The 22,138-nt window shown below is 45.5% G+C and overlaps 1 protein-coding gene and 1 long non-coding RNA gene across 11 annotated transcripts in view; one reads left to right on the top strand and one right to left on the bottom strand.

The window, feature by feature from the left end:
* Positions 1–22,132, bottom strand: part of KMT2C (lysine methyltransferase 2C) — a 190,043-nt gene extending 167,911 nt beyond the window's left edge. For 7 of the 10 annotated variants that reach the window (XM_021387086.1, XM_021387082.1, XM_021387085.1 and 4 more), the window contains exon 1: positions 21,754–22,068. In XM_021387086.1, the coding sequence (XP_021242761.1) occupies positions 21,754–21,926 (173 nt within the window). In that variant the 5' untranslated portion in view covers positions 21,927–22,068. Of the gene's footprint in view, positions 1–3,662; positions 3,772–4,961; positions 5,293–21,753 lie in introns of those variants that run through there. The other 3 variants (XM_021387078.1, XM_021387084.1, XM_021387083.1) reach the window with 3 other exon arrangements.
* LOC110393792 overlaps positions 21,979–22,138 on the top strand; it is a 27,184-nt gene continuing 27,024 nt past the window's right edge. Inside the window, exon 1 of the long non-coding RNA XR_002435199.1 lies at positions 21,979–22,091. This is a non-coding gene — a long non-coding RNA (uncharacterized LOC110393792). The remainder of the gene's footprint in view (positions 22,092–22,138) is intronic.

Genomic DNA, 22,138 nt, shown 5'->3' on the forward strand with positions numbered 1-22,138 from the left:
GCTTATCATTCCACATCATTCTAGGCAGATTGTACAACTCAAAAACAAATATACTGAAAAAACAATATTTTACATTTTGCAGAATAGTACAATAAGCTGAAGAAAATATACAGGCCAGACTGCCCTTCCCAGCCCAGCTTTAAGAATGTTCGAACAAGACTGCACTCTGGTCCACTCTTCCAGGATTCCTCTACATCATGCTCTTCTTCCAAGAAGTAGACTTGTAAGTGACCCTAGCTGCTGCTGCTGGAGCTGCGTAACTGCCTGCACATCATTCTCAAGTCCATTGCTGTCAAGCAGAGAATAAAAATCTCCGCTTCCTTGAACAGGGTGAAAACAGAAGATGACAAGAGACAAACAGAAGTCTGGTTAAATGCAATTGAAAAGAAAGCCTGCTTGGACACAAGCACCAAGATCGATTGAGATGAAAACAGAAGACAGAAATTGTGCTCCTCATCCTCAGACCTCCACCTGCCCTTCAGATTGCACACCTGGACACCCCTCTGGATATCCCTTTTCCGATCACTGCAAATCCAGGATTCTTCCGAAAGCACCCTCCCCTGTTTTGGACCCGCTCCTACATACAATTAGCCACCTACAAAAATATTACAAAGCCAAAGTGAAACGTCTCAAATGAGAAAAAAATCTGTCAGATGTTCAAAAGAGTACTCTTACTGCTCAACCCAGCCTGCCCTTGTAGGACAGTTCTAAACATACAAGGCATGACAGTTCCTGCCATGCCTGTGGCCAGTCCTTTTGTACACAACGCAGGGCAAGACTGACACAGCAGTGACAACACCAGGCACACCTACTACTTGGCCCAGATCGAATCACCTTTGAAACGATTATGAAATACTCTGATACATCACTCCCCTTGACCAGCGTCCATATATTCTCGTTTAACTCATCCGTGCCTTCACTCTCAGTGGTGCTCCACAACCATATTGCCATAACCACCTGACCCACAAAGAACAAGGGGACTGAAGTAAAGCTCCAGCCTTTAGTCTTCCTCCCGGTTCTAGATACTTGGTCCTTGTACAGAGCCATCCAACACAGCTCTTCCCTTCCACGCTCCCTGTTTTGCCAATTGCTTCACATTCTTTCACACAGCTTCCCAAGCTTGGAAGAAGCTTTCAAATTCCATCAAACGTGAGATCCTTACAAGTAATTGCATTCAAAGAAGGCAGATTTCTTTGGATCTATGAGCATAAGTAAGAATTCCACGTGAGGTTTTCTGAATTCTGGAAAGAAACACAGCTCTCGTTCCACTTGGCATAATCCCACCTCAGACTGATCCCATACAGAATGATTATTCCAGAACTGCCCACTGCAGAGTTTGCCGTATTTTCCCTGCGGCATCTGGTGTTAGGCACCACCAGGGGCAACATGATAACTTAGCCTTCTGCTCCAGCTTCAGGTCTAACTATAGAACATGCCGTAGTAAGCTGCTCTCTCATGAACTTATTCCTACACAGTCCTACAAAACTCATCTACATTGCCTTCAGCTGGGGCATGGAAATTAACAATAAGGATAATGGAAAAGGGCAAGGGAGATCTGCAGTCACAAGAGCATGGAAGTGCTTGTGTTTAGGATGAACGGACTCAGTCCCATCTGAATGTATGCACCACTGAAACTGAATTTCACCCAAGGACTGTGAGTTCTGATGAAAAAACAAACAAACACAACAGCAAATTTTTGTTCTGAGTCTTCATCTTTTGTGAGCATCCCATTAAACAACATTGCTGAAGTATTTACCTTTCAGCATTTGGCAACTAGGCTGAACAAATGGGCCAAAGCAGCCACCGTGAAACCTTTTATTTTCTAGACAGGTTACAGAAGCACTATCAGCACAAACCGCATAGACTGGCTAACATCTCAGCAATAACACAGCCCCGAGTGACACTTCCCCAGAGGGACAGACAGAACTATGATGTACTATGACTAACTTTTAACAGACCCTATGGAGGAGTCAGTCAAATACCTTCCATAAGTGCAACATCACTGACACTTGGGCCTGGCATTGCACCCCAACTTCAGGATGAAAATAAATTCTAGCAAGGCAATGTACAAAAAGTCTAACCATAATGCTTTGTCACCTGTTCTGATAAGCATTCGTCATCTAGGGTGTTCAAGATTTGGAAAACAATCTCTGACGTTCCCTCAGTTAAAGATGCATTTGTTTGCTGAGTACATTCCACATCAGGTGACCACATCCCAAGATGTGAACACTCCCAGATGCTCATCTATCCTCAGTACAATCTCTCTATTATGCCTCTTTCTCTGCTGAATTCCTCCAACACTTATTTCCTGGTTCACCTGAGCTACCCAGGGCGCACCGCCACGACCCAGCGAGCACCACGAATTACAGGCAGACGCTGGATATGTGCGGCATCGCATCCCAGGACATTGCCTGCAAAGAGAAGATGCCAAAAGGATTTCACAGAGACCCCATTAGAAGACTAGTGGAGGGCCACTGAGAACTCTTCTTTAATGTTTCTCTTTTAGAACACATTACATATTAAAGTTTCCAGAAGCTTCAGTAATCACAAAAAATTGGAAGAATCCAAATACAACAAAAAGTATTTCTTTCAGTTCTAAAAGTGCTCAGAGCGTGCTCCAGACAGCGCTCCAGAGCCAGATTCCCTTCGTCTCGAGCTGAGCATTCTAAACTAAATTGCATATCAAGTGCATGCTGCTCTGCACCGCGTGCTTTCCATCCGCACGTAAAGAAGAGACAAGCACAGCAGCACAGTCATAAGAACTGAGCCCGGTGACGACAGGGGAATATTTCTAACATTATTTTTAAGGAGCTGACTACGTTTCAGGCTGGAAACGCAGACGCCGAATGGCGCTTAGAACAAAATCAGAAATGAATACATGGCTTGCTTTCACTTTTGCTCAGCTGTTTGCCTTTAAGAGATCACTTTCAAGCGACTCCAGTGAACAATCACATGAAGAAAGCTTAGGTGATATAGCTCACTTCTATGGGCAAGACATGTACGGGACAGCAGTGCCCCGTCCATTCCCCCCACCCTACCCCCAAAAAAAACCTTTCAAAGAGCAGTTTTGCCAGCACTCTGAAGGCAGTTCTGTCTGGGGAAAAAGGAAAAAAAAAGGGATATGAGTCAACTGAGCACACAGCCTGACAAAACAATGGAGTAATGACACCAAAATTAATGATTCCTACTGACAAGCAAACAAAAAAGATGATCTAGATGTCACATAGGCAGTGCACTACTCAGTACCTTGCATGGAATGGACGCAGTGTAAGAGAAAAAGAGCCATAAAACAGTTTGCAAAGACCTGCAAGTGAGGGAAGCAATTCAGAAGTACAGATACTCAAGCTCCAAACGTATTACTAAAAGAAAGGACGTTTACAATAAAGCAGTAAAGGAAGCATACACCAAATACTTCTAAATGAAATGCAGAGCGGTCATTAGCAAAATTAACGGCCAGCATAGAAGCAGCTCATCACATTAGCACTAATAGAAGCGTATCTTGTCTCCTATCCCTGTTGTCTTGCCAATGATTGGTTTAAATATTTGCAGCAAACAGCCTGAAAGCTGCAGAGTTCTCCACAGCAAGCGTACCTGGCTGTGCAGGAACACCAAACCCAACCTACCACCATCACAGCGATGTACACTAGTACAGAAAAACTTACATCCGAGCTACAGCTGAGCAGCGTCGCTTACTTCCACGCACAGTATTTTATACAAGCAGAGGATCTCCACATGCCTGCCTATGTGCTTCAGTTCCGCCACGGGCATACCGACCCGCTACAGCTTCTCTTCTTCAGAGGAAAAAAAAAAATGAGATCACTTTCATGCTTCACCTTCAGTTCCTTTAAGAACTGGAACTACGGCTAACAGCGCTCTTCTGGAGAATGGTAAAGCTAACTCATTTTTCAATTATGTAATGAATCTGGTTACAGTATTAACTAATGACTCACTGGTGAGCATCCAATACTTTGTATCCAGAATTGGATCCACCATTAGAAAGAGTTTCTTAAAGAAAAAAAAAAAAAAAAAAACCAGACAAATAACAGGCTCACTGCCCTCAAGCAGAACCTTATTTGTTCCGAAAATCAGCCTGCTACTAAGTAATCTCGCCGGGAAAAGGGGCCATCGCACTCCTTCCGTCCTTATCAAAAGACAGAAACAAAATACTTCTCCTTCCCAGCTGGTACAAGTTTGCCAAAGCAGCGGTTACATAAGCCTGGCTGTGCCTCAGACCCATTCGCTCACTGCTCCCACGGCAGCCAGCGCGGCACAGCGCTCCGCACATCCATTTTGTGCGGGGAGCGCCGCGGGTCCTAAGCAGCGGGGTTGGGTTTTTTTTTTGTTTTTTTGTTTTTTTTTGCCGTGACTTTAGAACTCCCAATAACGGCAGCGGGGAAAACGATGCCAGCAGCCCAGAGGAACGCCTCGGAATAAAGCGGGCTGAGGTGGCACTCTCCTCACAACTAGCACGTACGGAGTGCTGCGAAATAGCGGGGAAAGATGAATCCCATCGCTCCGCTATTCGCACCAGGAAACGAAACTGCTCAAAAAAAAAAAAAAAAAAAGGAAAAAAAGACGAAGGAAAAAAAAAAAAGAAGAGTTGTGCTATAGCTAACCAAATAAAGTCACGAATTTCAAGGAATACCTGTGTGTACGCGCACACGTGTGGGTATGGGTGTGCACAGGCACTCGGGGCCAATGGCCGGGACCAGCCCCGGGCTTTCTGTTGTTGTTTCCCCTCGCTCTCCCCACCCCCCTCTATTTTTACGGCTGGGGATTATCAGTTGGACGCGGAACTTGGCCGTGCGCGCTGGGCTGGGCGCTGGGGCTCAGCGCTGCGCGGCGTCCCCCCGCCCCCCCCGCGTGCCACCCCCGGCACTACGGATCGCCATATATAGCGCGGCGCCTCCTGTCACATTTTGCCCTTTAATACAAAGAAGTTAGCCGCGAGCCGCACTCACCCTCAGCGAATCGGTCGTGCGCAACATAACCCGGCCCTCCGGAACAGCTCACAGATCCCCTTCGGAAAATGGAGGGGCTGGCATCGGTGCCCAAGCGTACGATCCGGAGGAAAGCGAAGTTCTTTACATGGTGCCCTCCGCCGAGCGCTCAGCACTCCCGCGGATCAGCCATATTCCCCCCGGCTCGGCGCTGCCCCAGAGGCTGCGGGTGCGGCTCCGCGGGGCGGCCCTACGCGCTGCCCATGGCGGCGGCGAGCCGCGAGAGCGCCGATCGCCTCGGAACTTCGGCTCCGGGATCCTCCCCGAACCAGGCTGGAGCCGGAGGAGGAGGAGGAGGAGGAGGGGAGAGGAGGAGGGGGAGGGGAGCGGAGGGGAAGGGGTGGGGAGAAAAGGGAGGAGGGGAAAGAAAAAAAAAAAAAAAAAAAAAAGGGGAAAAAAAAAAAAAAAAAAAAAAAAAAAGAAGCCGAGCTAGAGAAAGTAGATCCGACGCAGCCGGGCGCCGCCAAAGTGCGGCCCGGACTCACCCACAGGAGCGGGCTGTGCGAGCGAGGCGCGGCGCGGCGGCGGCGGAGCGCCCCCGGCGGAGGCCAGCAGCGCCCGGGCCCGGCCCGCAGCACGGCGCCGAGCGGCTGAGGGCGGCGCGGCGGGGACGCGCTGCTCGAGACGCCGCTGCCCGAGGCCGCTTCCACGGAGCAGCGGAACACGGGCCCGGCAGGCGGCCCGCAGCCCCCGTGCTACGAGCGGCTGTCCCCGGCCCAGCGGCACCGGCGCTGCCCTGTTCTCTTTTCCTTCCCTTCCCCCACCGACCGGGCTTTCCCATTGAACAAAGCGGCACCGAAAAGTTACGACACGTTCCGCAGAATCCCGCTGCGGGCACGGCCCGGCCGCTCGGGGCCGTTCGAGGCGAAGCGCGGTTTCGGCGTTACACGTTAAGGTGGCTTTCATTTTTCTTCCCCTTTTAACATTTGTCAGACTTTTCCATCCTTCTCCCAGCCCGGTCCGAAAGCAGCTAAGGACGCGAGAGTGAGGAGCGTCCTGCCGCAGCCGGCCCTTCCTAACCCTCCTCACGGCCCTGCCATCTTTTTTCTTCTGCAGACATCAGAGGAAAACGAGTCAAGAAATCGTTACGCAGCTCTCCATTCGACATCCACAGAAACCCATGGGTCTGCCAATTCCAGCTGTGCCTCCGTTGCCTTTGTTCGGCTTCCCCCTCACCCGAGCGCTCGGAGCAGCTGTTGGGTGCCGCTCTGCTCGTGTCAACCTCCCCAAGTTTTGGGATGAGTTGGTTACGCAGCGGCCATCTGCAGGACGTGGGCTGACGTGCTGCTAACAGCACTCGGACCTATCTGAGCAACAAAAATAACACTGTGAGTTACGCCTAGGTTTTGAGTGATCTGAGCTTTTCTGGTTTTGATCAAATTAGGAACTCGGAGACCATTTCACCTCTGAAGGAAACCAACCCGGCACCCGGGGCTCCTTCCCCCGCCCAGCTCTGCGCCCGGCGCTGCCTATCGCTGCATTCCCAATGGGAACGCTCTCCAGGGCCTACAGGAAAGTTTTATCAAACCAATTCACCAGAGATTAAGATAAACGTTTTTAAAAGGAAAGCACTCACATGAAAAACCACCTCCGCGTGTTTACTCTAACGCAAGTAACTATTGTCTAAGAGCCATTGTGCCATGTTTGTACAGGCACGGACATGGGATTGTATGTAGCTGCAAGGAGCTATCGAGCTGCCCCTATCAGCTCATCTCCAGTAACTACACGCTGCCACGCTACAAGGAGAAGGTTAAGTGTCAGTCTGTTGGCCGGGATGGCGAGCGCCAGGACTCGGTTTTGCAGAGCAGCCATGTCACCCATCCCACAACTATTTATACAGGCTTCCCCTGGGACACAAGCGCGGCACTCACCTCCCCGAATTCACATGCAGAGCTGTTTGTGCTGCCGTACCTTAACATCTATAGGCATTTTCCAACATGTTATGGGCTGTAACAAAGCGCATGTTTTAACATACCAGCTAATGGTTAGCTGCCTGACAAGTTAAAGTACGTTAGCACAAACAAGGCAAGGCGCAATTTAATAGGAGCTGGTTAAAATAATAACAACAAATTACGCTCGGTACTTTTCTCCAGTGCTCTGCAGCCCACGATGCTGGCTAACAGGAATGAAGTCACGTTAGCCAGCCTTGCTCTTCCTGAGAGCTCCAAACACAAAGCTGCACGTTCTCTCATATTAAACACGTGAGATTTAGTTCATTCTCAGAACAAAACAGTCATTTTTTCACTACAGCAGAATTAGACATGACCCAACGCCAGCCGCGCTGACTGCGTACTACCAGGCCGTACAACCTGCCTTCAACAGGATCACACAGCGAGCTACAGAACAACGTGGGGTAGGGTTTCCCATCTGGCAGCACTTCTAACTGGAGCCAATTCCACCCTGTGCCCCTCACTCCCAGCCTCTAACCCGCACCAGCTCAGCCGTGCGCTGGGTCACACCGTGAAGCAGGTGACAGACTGGCGTGGCTGCGGGCTGAGCGGGCAGGAAGCACCTGGGCAAGACGCTGGGAAAAGGCAAAGCGATTCCGTCTGCATCAATTCCCTGCCCTGATTCACACGTCTCCGCAAGCGTGTGTCACTGGGATGGCAAGGCAGAAACTGTTTCAGCCAACACTTCTGCCAAGAAAATGTACATGGAAAAATGGGATCAGTCATCTCTCCAAAGACAGACTTTTTTTTTTTTTTTTAAGGAACAGAAGCTATGGATTTAATGATTAAGATAAAAACTTATGTCTATACATATGTCGGGCTGTTTTCTTCCAAACTCAAACTGATTAGCTCAAGGATTCAACTCTCTAGAGTTAATCAAGACATATTTAGCAAGGCATGTCTTATCTGTTTATTATAGGCCCTATTTACAACTTCTAACTTTTAGAGAACGATATTTCACAGCAACCAAGAGAAATTCACAAATTGATATGGTACCAAGTCCAACATCCTCCCATCTAGATTTCAAACCCAGTAGGAGAAATGGAGATGGGCCCCACAGCAGCTCTTCATTTGGTTACAATAGTTAGGTCACACATCTGATTTGGTACTTCCCTGATTTTAGAAGACAATGATGAATAGATTAAGGAGCACAAAAATGTGTTTGTCTTTTTTTTTTTTTTTTTTTTAAAGACTTGCTTCTTCTGCTGACCTGCTATTTCTAGATTTCTTACATCAATGGGTTTCTAGCAATAATACAATAAAATCATAATAATGACTTGAGATTAAGCCATAAGTATCCAGCTATAAAAAGACAACAAGCAGAAAAGGAAACTCAAATATCTTCCTTAGCATGGCATTTCTAGTGAAACGTAAAGGCCATTTACCTTCTAGCACCATTTTATACCTTCGTGCTACAAACCAACTTGAACCAACCACTCCCATGGATACAATTTCTCTGTTACTTCCACTTTTCAAACAAAGTGTAGATCAGATAGTAGCGTAACTTCTTTTTTTTACTGCATTTGAAGGGTTTTCAAAGTTCTTAGTTTCTAATATGTACTAGGAAAGAATGGAGAGAGATTTCATTTCTAAAAGGGCAAAAAAGTGGAGAGGGAAGAGGTGCTAGGCTGTATTCTTTCCTCTCCCCTGCTCCATCTTCTCGTAAGCATGAGCCAGGTCATACCTGGCCCTCAAACAGGTAATCAGCACAATGCACAGTCCAGGAACACATGTTACGTGTTAGCTACAGTCGATGTTAACACATTATTGTAAATTTGATTTGATTTAAAGCCATTACATTTAAGATGTCATATAAAATCTGAATGGTAACATAGGTTAGGTAATTGAAATTTCTAAATAGAAAGCATCATATTCCGTCTGTCCTTAGGGCTTTGACAGACAAGTTTTGACAAATACTGCTGAGAAGGCTCAAGGTGTCTTCCTCCTGTCGTCTCCAGGTGCTTCAGCCAAAGGTTCCTACTCCTGCAGCAATGGCGGCAGAACAGCACAGCCACCATTCCCCTGCACAGCCACCAGCACACCGATGGATGTGAATCTGAGTTAAGAACGAACAATAAGCTGAAGAGCACCCTTCCACCTCTATGGCCGATAGCTTCCAAAAGAGTATCAGCTCAACATAGCTTCAGCTCATCAAGTCTCACTGGATCTCGTGTGCTAGCAAATGTAAATAGTGATATCAATGAATAAGCACAGACTAAATCAGGTTAAAAAGCATTTCTGAAAAACTATTTGTAGTAAAATACAGGTCTTCAAATCTTGTATTACCTCCGGAAATCTCAAATTTCCTTACTTGCTTCTTCGCTCTCCCAGCAGAGCTACACTACCTGTGATTGAAGTAGCACGGCACGTGGTGCTTTCTCATAGAAACAATGCAGAAGAAACAAGCGTTGTGACGTGTGTCATTGTACACCACTATGAAGTGCTGTATGGACAAACTCTGCTTCTGACTGAAATCATAACGCCGTACTGCTTACCAGAAACAAAAATAAGGGTGGGAGCAAATGAGTTTGGAAAGAAATGAAAATCAATACAGGCAAACAACACAAGTTGAAAAGAAAACACAAAAAGAGGTGGGAAAGAGGCTGTATCTAAACAGGCATGGGCAATGAGTCAGAAAATGGCTCATTGCTGGTAACACGAGTTGTTAATTTCTAGCACAAGCAGGACAAAGCTGTATGCCAGAATACAAATTCTGACAAACTCTTTAGTCAAAATAGCCTTACCCTCTTCTACCACATACTTTTCTAAATGCCATTTGAGAGGAAAATTTGGAATGTCAGGTGACACCATTTGTGAAAAGCTGTTAGGATGTAATCATTTATCTACTGCATGGGGGATCACAGATTAATAAAGAAACAGATAGTCAGGTGAAAGAGTAAGGAACGCAGAAAATTAAACAGGTGTAGTAAACTACTTTCAAGAAATAATACACAGAAACGTCTTCTACAAAATAAAGGTTATTACACATAACTGTACAAAAGCAACTGATATGACAGAAATAACGGGCAGGACCACTAAAAGGGGTGGTCGTAGAACAGGATCATGGGATAACTCAGGCTGGAAAAGACCTCAGGAGGTCATCTCGCCCAACCTCCTGCTCAAAGCAGGTCAAACACTGTCAGCTGCCAAAGTGGACTGCAAATATTTTTGAAGTTCAATTAGCTGTTTACATAGCTCTGTAATTACACACAGTGCTACAACACGGTGGTGGGACCCCATCGGAAATAAAACTCATGCCCCAACCACAGCCAGTTCACACAGCAGCGATCAGGACGTTCGGGTGATGTTCAGATGCCTAAGTCACGTGCACATCTCTTAGTCTTGGGTTTCCCATTTGGCTCTGACACAGTGCCCGCTCAGACCTTACTTAGTCCTTCCACACTGCCTTTCAGAGGTACCTACTTCTCTCTTCTAACTCAGCACACAGCCTTCAGCACAATTCAAGTACGCTTCCTACTATTCATTAGTAAGCTCCTTTAGAATAGTAAAATAAATATCATTACTCTTTTCAACTTTTGAAAGAGAACAGCTAGAAAGCAGATCATCACAATACTGCTGGAAAAAAAAAGAAGTGAGGTGGCATGACTACAGGAGCTAGAATTCTGCCTCTGCCCAGTCCCCAAGGCCCATTACTAATAGCTGCGGTGGAATATGCTGCTGCTCCACATGACGGGGTCATATCCACACAGCTGCCTATTCCCCAAGTTCAGTTTAGGATACAGCTTGAAAAATCAAAACAACTCCATCTAACAGCCCTTACAATCATAGACAAGAACCAGAGAACAAAAATCTATCATGATACTTCTCAAAATTCTGACAAACATGGAAAATTGCACCATCAAAGATACAGCCCAAGCTTCAACTCAGCATGTTTGCACATGTCCAAGACTTTAAGTGTGGGCATGTTAAGTAAGTGTGGACAAGAAACACTCGCGTATCACATGAACCCTTGCTTTAAAAAAGCTTTTAAAGTAGCATGGTCAGGATAACAATTTAAAAAAACAGATTATTTTTGCCTACCAAGACCAAGTCTAATGCAAAAAAAAAAAAAAAAAGAAAAAAATAAGACACATTCATTGAAAAAAAGTGAACCGAAAGTATTCTTAAAAGAACATTTATTTACACTGCCAGTAATTTAACCCCTCCCCTCAATAACTGTGATGGTTAATGAGCCCTGAGATCAAGATTCCCTGCTTGTTCATAATGCAGTACACAACCAACAGCACCTTCCCTATTCTGTTCTACCCCTGTATACTTATATGAGAAGACCACATGTACAGCACACAAAATATGTGTCACTTTTTTATTATTAGTTATTCTTTACCAACAAATGTATTTTAAAAAGAAATGATTTTATCTCCAAGCTGTACATAGCACATGACAAAGAATATCTTCCCCTCCATTACAAGAAGAGGCGACAGAATAGCCAGCCACGAGCCAGCCCTCGCTGCTACCGCTGTATGGAAGACCGTAGGGAAATAATTTCTTTAAATAATCTTCCTTACAGATCACTTATTTCCTGAGTCCCTTCCCCCTCCCTCTCTCCTGCCTCATTTCTGGGCCCAGTTCTCTCCTAAAGGGTTTCTGGAAGACACAGGCAGAAAAATAAATTAGAATTCCCGCTGAATCTGTTTTGCACTTGCCTTTGTATAAATCTCTATCAGGATGCCTGGCGCAAGGTTAATTATGCAAAATATGAACCAGGAAAAACTGCATGTCAGAAGACTGGAGAAGCACCGAAAGCCAACGTTTCTCAGAGCCTTATGCCATATACACCCCACCTCCTCTGCTCCCTCTAGATCAATTCTGCTGTGAGCTGTTCTCCCTAAACTTATGTCCCTGTGGGTTAGAGAACATTAACTGTGGCAGTGTTTGCCCAGGAGGCTGAAAGTAAAACTGATGAGAATTGTGTCAGTTTCATTGAACTCCTTCTAGAAAAATACTGGCTATCGTTATTCTAGCGAATTAAACGTAGTTGGTAACGTTGGCCTCCAGACCAACCAGCACAGGACAGCCTACATCATCACAACCAGATTCTCACCTTCCAAAACAAAGCAGCCGCGTGTCAACTGCATTCAAAATGGCGCACGGCCCACACAGGCTCCTGGCCCTCAGAACTGTTTGGGGAAGTGCTAGCAGGTCGACAGCAAGCACAGCAATACGCTAGCAATGGAAGCGATGGCGTGCCAGTGACTCAACGCTTTCCCTCCCGCCATCCACAGGCACAGACACGGCCTGGGAAGAGCCTGAGCGCTGCAGGGGCCAGGGCACTGCTCCGAGCTGCAGCCATTCTGCTCATCAGCACAACAAGCACGGCTGAGAATCGGCCAAATGTAGAAAATGTCAGATTTGAAGAATTAAAAAAACAACAGTTCTTTTGTCTTTATTCTCAATTTTATTTCAAAATTCCCCTTCTCAGTCCTTTCTTCACAATGAAAAGCATCTGGTCCATTTCTAAGTCCTACTCAAATGCAGTTCAGTGTGCCATGGTAAGAAGGAAAAAACAACCAAAATCGCCACAATCAATTTTATTAGAAGAAGGGGGAAAAAACAAACATCTAAACAAACAGAAGGGAGGGGAAAAGGGCAGGAGCAGATGCAAACAAAACCATAAGCAACAGAGGATGGAACTGGGGAGTCAGGCACTGAAAAGGCTGGGGACAAAAACTGTCCCACCACCCAAGTGAGGAGACGGGAACTTCTTCAGCAACTAACAAGAGCTTTCAAAGCTCCTGTAACTTGAGGGTGAGAGGAGGCCTTCATCATCCAAATATTGAATAGAAACCAAAATAACTGAACAAACAGCCGCACAAGTTTCTGAAAAATGTTGAGGACAACTGTTTCACGAAGCCGAGGATGCCAGAAGAGCAGCTCTTTCACACTTTGCTCTAATAGGGCCGGCTCCATTTTAAAAATCTAAACGTGCACAGAGATTTGGCTGGAAGTGGTAAAGAGAAACACTCACTGTGCCAAGGAAAGGGAAAAATGAGAGCAGTAGAAAAAAAAGGAGAAAAAATTTTTATCTTCAATTAAATGAAAGAAGAAAAGCAAATTTCAACCAACTCTTTGAACTTGTTGCTAGAATCTCTCGAGAATGTGATTTAAAGGAGGACTGGCAGTTATTGTACTGGAATACACATAATGGCAAAGTATTCCAACACAGGGGAAAGATAGGAAATGTACTATGAATACGGGCTGCATAAAGAGCAGCCAGTAATAAGGGTCTGAAACTAAAAAGAATCATATTAGGAATGGAAACAAGGGCATTTTAATGAGTACACAGAACGGCATAAACCGTCAGGGATAAAAATCGGAAGAGATAAAAGCACAGCATGCATTATTACCACTGTGCCATATAAAAGGCACACAAAGTTTCAGAAATATTTTAGAAGTAAGAATAAAGACAAAAAAGTCAGTACATAACATTACTGAAGAACAAACGGATAACAAAACAGAATCAAATGCTGTTCTCTGCATTTTGGTCTTTATTACAGCTAATGCTAAAAATTGATTTTGTTATTAGGCTAAATAATCAGGGAAATTTCAGTCAGCAGGACTAGAAGAAATTCACCGTCTACTTCAGAAACAAAGAGAATTCATCTCTAAGCCATGAGCGATCATCTTTGATGATAGAGTCCTGGTGACAGGGCCCTAGGACAGGTGGGCAGCAATGAGCTAGAGCATTCAGGTTATTTATTTGCAAACTATTTTCAGACAAGGTGGGAGAACATTACAAGGTAGTCCCTTCCTTCAGGGCCTGCGTGAAGAAAGAGAAGAGCTGTGTATGCCACATGGCTGAGGCAGGGGCTGTAAGCATTCTAGAGGATGAGATCTTATTAAAGAATTATTCTGACCAATGGAAAACAGGTTCATGTTGGCCAAGTGAAACTCAACAGAATGAGCAAACTTTGTAAAGATAAATCAAGCAAGTCAACATTATGATGCTGTCACTGGTGAAGGCCAATCTTATCCTGAAATACATTAATGGATGTTAGGCTTGAACAAAGGAGACAACCTCCTAATAAATAAATGTTTATTATAAAAACTGTTCTCCATATTGACTCTGGAAAGTCCTAACTGCGAGCACTACGAGCCAAAACCGGCTTAATCCATGGTAAAGAACATTTATTCTGGAAAATTAGTTACTGAAACTAATTGCCTAGGGATGGATTAGAATTGCGTTCAACAAATACTTTGAAAACAAACTGTCAGAAATTGTACCGGCACACAGCACAGAAGGATGAGCAAGATCAGCCCGAAGTCTTTTCTGGCCATATAGCTTCATTCATGTATGGCAATAGACCTAAATAACCATTTTACTTAGAAGAATTTCATTTTGCTTCTGAACTCCACACTTGGGAAAGCATCTGGATAGATCACACACTGTATTGATGAAGTCACTTATAAAAGCTACCAACCTTTAACACAACGTAGCTCCTGCCTATGGAGCCACCACATTATTGGGATGAGAAACCTTCGGCTAAGACCACCACGTAGCCAAGACTGTCAGCTGGACACAGGAGGGCTGATGCTGCTACTCAAACAGTCCAGGTCCCACAGACCTTGGCACAGTCCAGAAGTCAGTTGGGATTGGCTGTGACTTCCAGGTGGAGCTCTGACACAGCTGTACAAGGTGACAGTGCTTAGCAGCAGAGATTGTGCATTTGGACCACTTCTTCACCAACAAATGTCCTTTTATTTTACTGTACCATGCACACAATTCAACTGCACATGCTCTGGGGGCAAAATAAAAAAAATGGAATTTATTGTCTGCAGTGATACAGAAGAAGAAAGCCTTCCGTTTGAGGGGGAATATACTGGTTTGACAACATTGATAAGTACAGCATTGCAAATTTGTAATTATATACGTATACTGGAATGGCTAGCAATAGGATTTGGTACATGTGTGATTTCAATACTTCCAAAAAAGATGACAGGGAAGAATACTCTGGAAGGAGCAAGACGTAGTGTTACTTTATTACAATGCTCACGTATTGAAGTATTCTAGGAAAGAGTTTCCAGAATATCAGAAATTGCTCATTAGCATAAAACATCGCATTTATAGCATTAATTTACTTCAAATACATAATTTAGGAATATTTCAGTGGATCAAAGTGATTTAATTGATTGATTTAATCAATGCCTACAGGTACACGTGTTTGGGGGCAAGAATGAGGTAGACCAGATTCACCTGTTTAAGCATTATGAAGAACTCTCTCTGAAGCATTTCTTTAAACGACCAACTAGCATACACAACATGCCTACTGGCCGTGAGGGATTCTTACAGTCTCCTGTATTGAAGAATTTATTGGAGCCAGCCAAAAGAAAACCACCCACACCCTCAAATTACAGGCATCCAAGGCTCTAGCTTCGCAGCCACTTTAAGCTGGCAGGGTTACCAAAGGACAGAAGCTCTGCCTCTCTGCACCCTGGCTCCTTGCTCTGGCCTCCTCCCTTACGCTATCGCAAACACGTTTCTTTGCCAGGTTCGTTTTAACCCAGATCAGTTTCCAACGCAGCTCACCACATGGGTACACAAACGCCTGGGTCAGCACAAGGGAGAGAACAAACAGCTGGCGGCAGAGGGAGGCAGGAGTGCTGCTGCGTTTTGCCACTAGAACCAACATAAGATTTACGGTGTTTGGAGAAAATAACCACCTGATGCACTCCGTGCACTCACTGCCTGTGTTTCTCTAAGTAATAAATATTGTAGATTTTAAGGTTTTTTTTTTTTTCCCCTACTTTATCCCATTTATTTTGAACGAATGAAAACACCAATGCTACTAGAAGAGGTTACTGAACACAGTTCTTGAAGTCAAGTGCCCAAACTCATTTTGAACATCCCAGCTGAGAAACTGAAGAGTGGCAAGAATGGGAATGTTTAGTGCCATGCTTCTAGTACGGAACAGCATAAAAAAGAAATTAAATACAAGTTGTTTTGATAGTAAACCAGATTTGCTACCACGAAACCCTGGTTATCTGTATTTATCCCACCAATAGGAATCATGCAAATGGTATGAATTGATAATCAAACACATTAACTGGAAAAGAGAAGAGCTTTCAATACTTTCTGAAATTCCTAGTAGCTTAATTTTCCCACTGCCTACCATTCTAGTGTACATACAGTAACATTTCTTAAAATGTTAAACCCACGGCATTAGTGTTTAAATAACATAAGGGTGTAATCCTCTGTGCTAGATAAGGAACATCTATTTTTTCTGAATTATACATGACCCTGCCACCCCTCCAACGCTGCTGTGGGACAGCTATGCCCACGAGTTAGATAATTGGAAATGGACATTTCTAACTAAAAAACAACAGCATGAAGTTAGTAGGAGTTGAACACGCTAATAAGGAAAGAAAAAAAAAAAAAGAATGTCCACATGCAAAGCCAAAAAAATAACGATTTATTTTTGAAGCGGGGAAAAGTTGCCTGTGTCACCGAACATAGGATGAAATGATGTCTGGTGGGTGGATGGATAAGAGGGTGGAAAGCAAGAGACTGGGTTCCTATTCCTACCTCTGCAAAGATGTTGCTTATGACCAGTACGTGCCACATGCTGATATTTCACAAATTGTCACGATGCTTAATCTGTCACGATCCTGTCATGATTCTGATAGCTCTTGAGGGTCCTTTCATGAGAAGTACTACAGAAGTTCAATGGGTTATCAAATACAAACGTTAACAAACTAACAGCTGGAACTGAAAACTGCAATGTCAAAAAAAGTCTCAAAGCAATCTCTTTTTGCAAGTGTGGTCTGGTTTAAATTGAGAAAAGTATAGATATTTTTCAATAACCTTAGCCTGTGTCCAACAGCGAGCCAAAGCTCACCCTTAACACACAACTGAAGACATCAATTCACATTAATCAACATTTTAACAACTCTGACAATGCTGCAAAACAATTCTATAAAACTCACTGTCGTCTATCACAGAAGTCCCACCAGGAACTGCAAATCAAAAGATAAACGCTGACATCGTTTACCAGAAGCTCCTGAGCAAAACAGAACCGTGATCCGTCTAAGCCAGGCTCCCATGCAACAGCAGCATGTGACAGTATGGCAACTGCTCGGTAACAGGAATCCCTCAGGTGAAGGTGGATGCAACGCAGCGGGGGCAGTGGAAGAAAATGGCCGTGAGTTGCCCTGGGACCCTGCTGCACATAGCTCGCTGCTGTGCCATGACAGACTAGACAGGCCTTCCAAGGGCCCACCATATAATCCTCATTAGGGTCCTTACAATGAAGTCTTATTCCAATGCCTCCCCTCTTCACACTGTGAGATCTAATACACACCTTCTGGCTTTTGGCCCAAGCCTTTTGTTAGGTGGCTGGTACAGGCAGAAGCACAGGCCCCTGTTTGCTTTGATACTTTAACCCCTACCCACACCACAGCCGTGCAAAGCCTATCCATCCAAAGACTTGTCTTTCAGTGATAGGGAGTAGTGACTTTCCTTAACTGTGAACATTTTAATTGCATAAGACAACGTGAATTTGACATTTGCAAATGTTACATTTTTAAGTGACAACGGGGCAGGAAAGTAAAGACAAGCATCACATGAAAGGTGTGCGATGAACTAAAGAAACACAACTGAGCTACAAAGCAAAGAGACGTGATGCATTAAGGTTCCTTTGAAATGAGTGTAGGTATCTTTAAATACTGGCCTACCCTATTGCAAATCCAGCTAAAGTAATGATAAAAATTCTTAAATAATCATTTCCTGGCAATAACACTACGCTTACGTGTCCTCAAAACTATCTGCACGTATAAAATCTATGGCCTTTGAAAACCTACTGCAGCTTACATTGGCCAAAGTAAGTAAGCAATAACTACGATGAAAATAACTCAGAGATACTTAAAAATAAACACAAAAGGTTTTCAACAGATAAATTCCAAACTTTTTGAAATCATCTTCCTATTCTGCTTTAAACTACACGCACATTTGCAGAATTTGTAACAGATGAGCAGCCTTATGGATGCTGAATATAATACTTAAAGTGAACTTAGACGCTGACTTAAAAGGCAACTAACTTATCATGATCACAATCAATGAGACTTCTGCTACTACATTTTTGCTAGGAAGATAAATGTTGGTGCTGCTTATACCCTGTATAAATTAACAAAGCTCTAGTACATAAAATAGATTAGAGAACACTATTCTGATACGTTTTCATGAATAGCCAGCTGTTCATGCAATGACAGCAGTCAGAACAGAACAAGTACTCCTTCCCTGTGCCTTCTTTTTTAACACACTCCTACCATTCAGGTCCACAGCATGGACGTTGAGGAGTAATCATCCAAACACAGGAGTTAATTTTCCAGGATTTCAGATCATGAGATAAGAAGGTCCCTAATTATATCCATTTTCTACTGAACAATACCAACAAGATTCAGATTCTCTTTTTTTTTTTGTCTCCTACATTCTTTTGTATCCTCAGTAATGCAACTTCCTTCTGTTTTTTCTTTTTCTTTTTTTTTTTTTTGGCTTTGGTAAACGCAATCTTGCCACTTCTTAAATTTATTTGAAAGCTGGTATTTCAAAAATATTTTCCTCATTCATTGCGTTGACTATGGTTCTCTACATTCTTCCTTATGAACTATGTCAAGAACAACCTACTTGCTCCCAGTACCAAGGTTCTGCACGGCCTTTTCGAGCTCTACCTCTTGAACATGTACCTCTGCTCTATACAGACAGCCTGCTGTCAAAAAATAAGGAAGAAAATATGAGAGTTTCTCTTGCACTTGAGGCAGGAAACAAGTTATCTGTGATAATCTTCCCGGTGACAGTGCTACCTTCCTTTAAATATATCCTCCAAGTCTGATACCTATGAATCATTCTATGATGCCGAGATAGCCGGGGTACTTGAACTTCTGAGCAATCCTTTGCTCGCAGCTTTCTCATAGCTCCCTCATGCTTTCCCAGTACCTTTCTTACATTCACATGCTGTCTTATCTTCACATTTAAATTAATAAATTGTTTGTGCAGAAGCAATCTTTGCTTATGCATTTATACTGTATAATGGTGCCCTGGCCTCTAGGCACAATTACAATATAAATAACAAAAATGAACTGTTCACCTAAGATTAAGTCTCCTGACAATGCTATTCATAAAGCAGTATCCTTCAAACGCTGATAGAAAGCCCTCCTAACACCATGCTCTGCCACCAGTGACTCCAGGTGCTGGCACCACAACAAAACCAATAGGTTCCCCACCTATAGGAAACCTCTGCTGTTTCCTACACATACCTGTGTTCCCAGCACCACTGGAATTTTATTGATAACCAGGTAAGATGCGGGACAACAGGGATTTGCACAGAGCTTTCCTACTGGGAGAACCCTACGATCCCTTACCACAGGCCTACCGACAATACTTGGCATCTCACAGAAGCAGACTCAAGGCAGTTTCCCATCTGTCTGCTTAAACTCATCAAATTTGCACAAGAATACGGTCTTCAAGAAAGTTAAAGACCAACCTGCAGCATTCTCAGTTATAGCATCGTTCTTTTAATAGAGCTTCCATAGCTTAGGAAATACTCTTTTTTAGGTTATGTTGTTTTAACGCGGGGCTCTTGGTTTTATCATTACTTAGACTGCACTTAGCCTGAACATTCAGTGCAACATTTCCTATAATGGGATAAAGCAGTTGAACAATTTGACTGGCTAATAGTGATTCAGACATGTGATTACAGCACAGAAAATGGCCTGGCATATGTGGTTTACACGAGGCACACTAACACAACAGGGAAGCTCAGAAGTGAAAAGGGAGAGATGCCCAAGCAGCCCTATGAAAACAAGACGAATCACTTCTACTTGTTTTACTTCTGCATTCGCTTCGCTGGTTAATCAGTATTTTTTAAGCAATAAAACATACGAGATAAAATCATTTTTCCACCAAGCCGATGCAACTAAAGAAGACCAGTCTTCATGTGGAAAAGGTCAGAAAAAAAAAAATCGCTGTTTTAATACAACTCTCATTTCAAAAGCATTCAGGACTGCTAGCAGCTCTGCCCACAGGACAGTTTTCCGTACAGACACAGGACACCGGCCACGCTCACCAATGCACCAGCCAGGCATAGCCACAACGGGAAGAAAAAGAGTACTGATCAGTTTTAATTTTCCTCACAGCTAATCTCATTCCTGGCTCTTATACAACACTTGGCCTCACGTTCACATAAGTACATATTTTTACAGGAAAATTTAATTTCCTCCTCAAGCTAGCTGACAACATCCCCACGGCACCAGAACCTAACTGAAAGAAAGGAACGGCCTCTTCAGCACCCACTTTTCAGCAGAGCGTGTGCTCAGCCTCGAGCTGGCGTGCAGGATCTGTCAGTCCTCACTGATAACACCGCTTTGCTTTACATTGCTTAACTACTTCCATTTTTCTTCCTGAAACTTTTCTATAATATCAAACACTCCCAAGTTTCTTGCATAAGGTTCGGCTTCTATACGTGGAAATCAACCCGAAGCATGCAAAACTAACGATTTCATCCACGTCAACTCCTTTCACAGCTGTGGCCATACGAAAATTTGCAGCAGAGGAAAACGCTGCTCTGGGAGCGCGTGTGCTGCCCAGCAGAGTGGCTCTGGGGCGCCGGCAGCTCCCGCAGCGCGGGGCCGGGCGCGGAGCGACGCGGCTCGGGTTAAATGCGCGCAGCTGACGTCAGAGCGAGAGCGGCCCTTTAACACAAAGGGAAACCAACTCGCAGTCCCCACGACTCCACCAAACTCTCCACACGGACTTCCTATTTCGCTCGCAATTGTAATCTCTTCGCAAAAAAATCCAGCCTTGCCTTGGTAAAAAAAAAAGCCAAAAAAACCCAGGCTTGCCAAAAAAAAAAAAAAAAAAAAAAAAAAAAAAACCGCGCTCGGCCGGCTTTTGTCCTGCTCCCGCTGCCGCCAGCCCTGCCAGGGGAAGCTCCGTCCCCTCACAAACAACCGCAGCCGAGCGCAGCCAGTCCCCAAGCAGCTCCCCTTGTGGGGGGGAGGGTGGGCGCCGTGCCGTGCCCCGACACCTCACGTAGCAGCAGCACGGCGGCCCCGAGCGCTGCTCTCCCCTCACCCCCCGGCCCCGCACGAAGTTGCGCCTCGCAGCTCTTCGGGGCCGACGGGCGCCCGCACCCCGTCCTCCGCCCTCCCCCCACGCAGGGGAAGGGCGCTCTGTCACGGGGAAGGAGGAGGCGGCCCCCGCCCCCGCTCTCCCCCCAGCCCGGGGCCGCCGCTTGACAGCTCCCCGAGCGCCGTCAGCCTCTCGGCCAAGGAAACTCTGCCTCAACTTTGCGTGTTCGGGGGGGAGGGGGGGGGGAGTGTGAAGGGAAGAACCGTCTTTTCTTCCTCAAAGAGAGGAAGGGGGTGGAATAGGGAAAGCGAGGAGCGAGCGCAGGGAGCGGTATCCCATATCCAGGCAGCGTCCTAGAGGAGAGAGCCGAGAAACGGGGAGAGCGGCGAGCAAGCACGGGGAATGGTATCCACGAGAGAGCCGAGCAGGGGACGGGGCGAAGACAGAGGAGGACGAGGGGAAGGGGAAGAGAGTAACTCCGAAGAAAGAGGCGAAAGGAATAGGGACGGGAGAAGCAAAGTGAGAAGGGAAAACAGGCGGAGGGAGACAAAGGTGAAAAAGGCGGAGGAGAAAGTGCAAAGGGGAGAGCAGGAGAAGAAAGAAGAGCCCCTCTCAAAATGGCAATAGGCAGCGGGCAGGGAGGGGGCGGCGGGGCTCCGTGACAGCTCTGCCCGCGCCCGGCCCCGGCCCCTCGGTGCCTCGCACGCACCAGCGCCGAACTTACTTCTTTCTGGCTCTCTGGAAAGGGGAAGCGCCATCTTTGCGAGGCCGGCCCCTAGGTCTTTTGTCTGTGGCTGCTGCCGCTGCTGCTGGGGGGGGAGCTGCAGGCTCGGGGGGTTGCTGCTGCTGAGGCGGCTCCGCCACCGCCACCACCAGGCTCTTGTCCTCCGTTGACATCCTAGTCAGCAGGACGAGAGAGACACATGGATGATGGTGATGAAGATGAGGATGGTGATGGGGATCCCGATGCTCCTCCTGCTCCCGCGGCTCCTCTCCTCCTCACCTCCGCCTCCTCCACCTCCGCCTCGCATCGCTGGCCTCAGCCGCCGCCGACCAGCGCAGGTAGCAGGGGGAGCAGCATGGGGAGAGCGGGAGGAGGAGGGGAGGGA

This window comes from Numida meleagris, chromosome 2, assembly GCF_002078875.1.
Source record: "Numida meleagris isolate 19003 breed g44 Domestic line chromosome 2, NumMel1.0, whole genome shotgun sequence".
NCBI lineage: Eukaryota > Metazoa > Chordata > Aves > Galliformes > Numididae > Numida > Numida meleagris.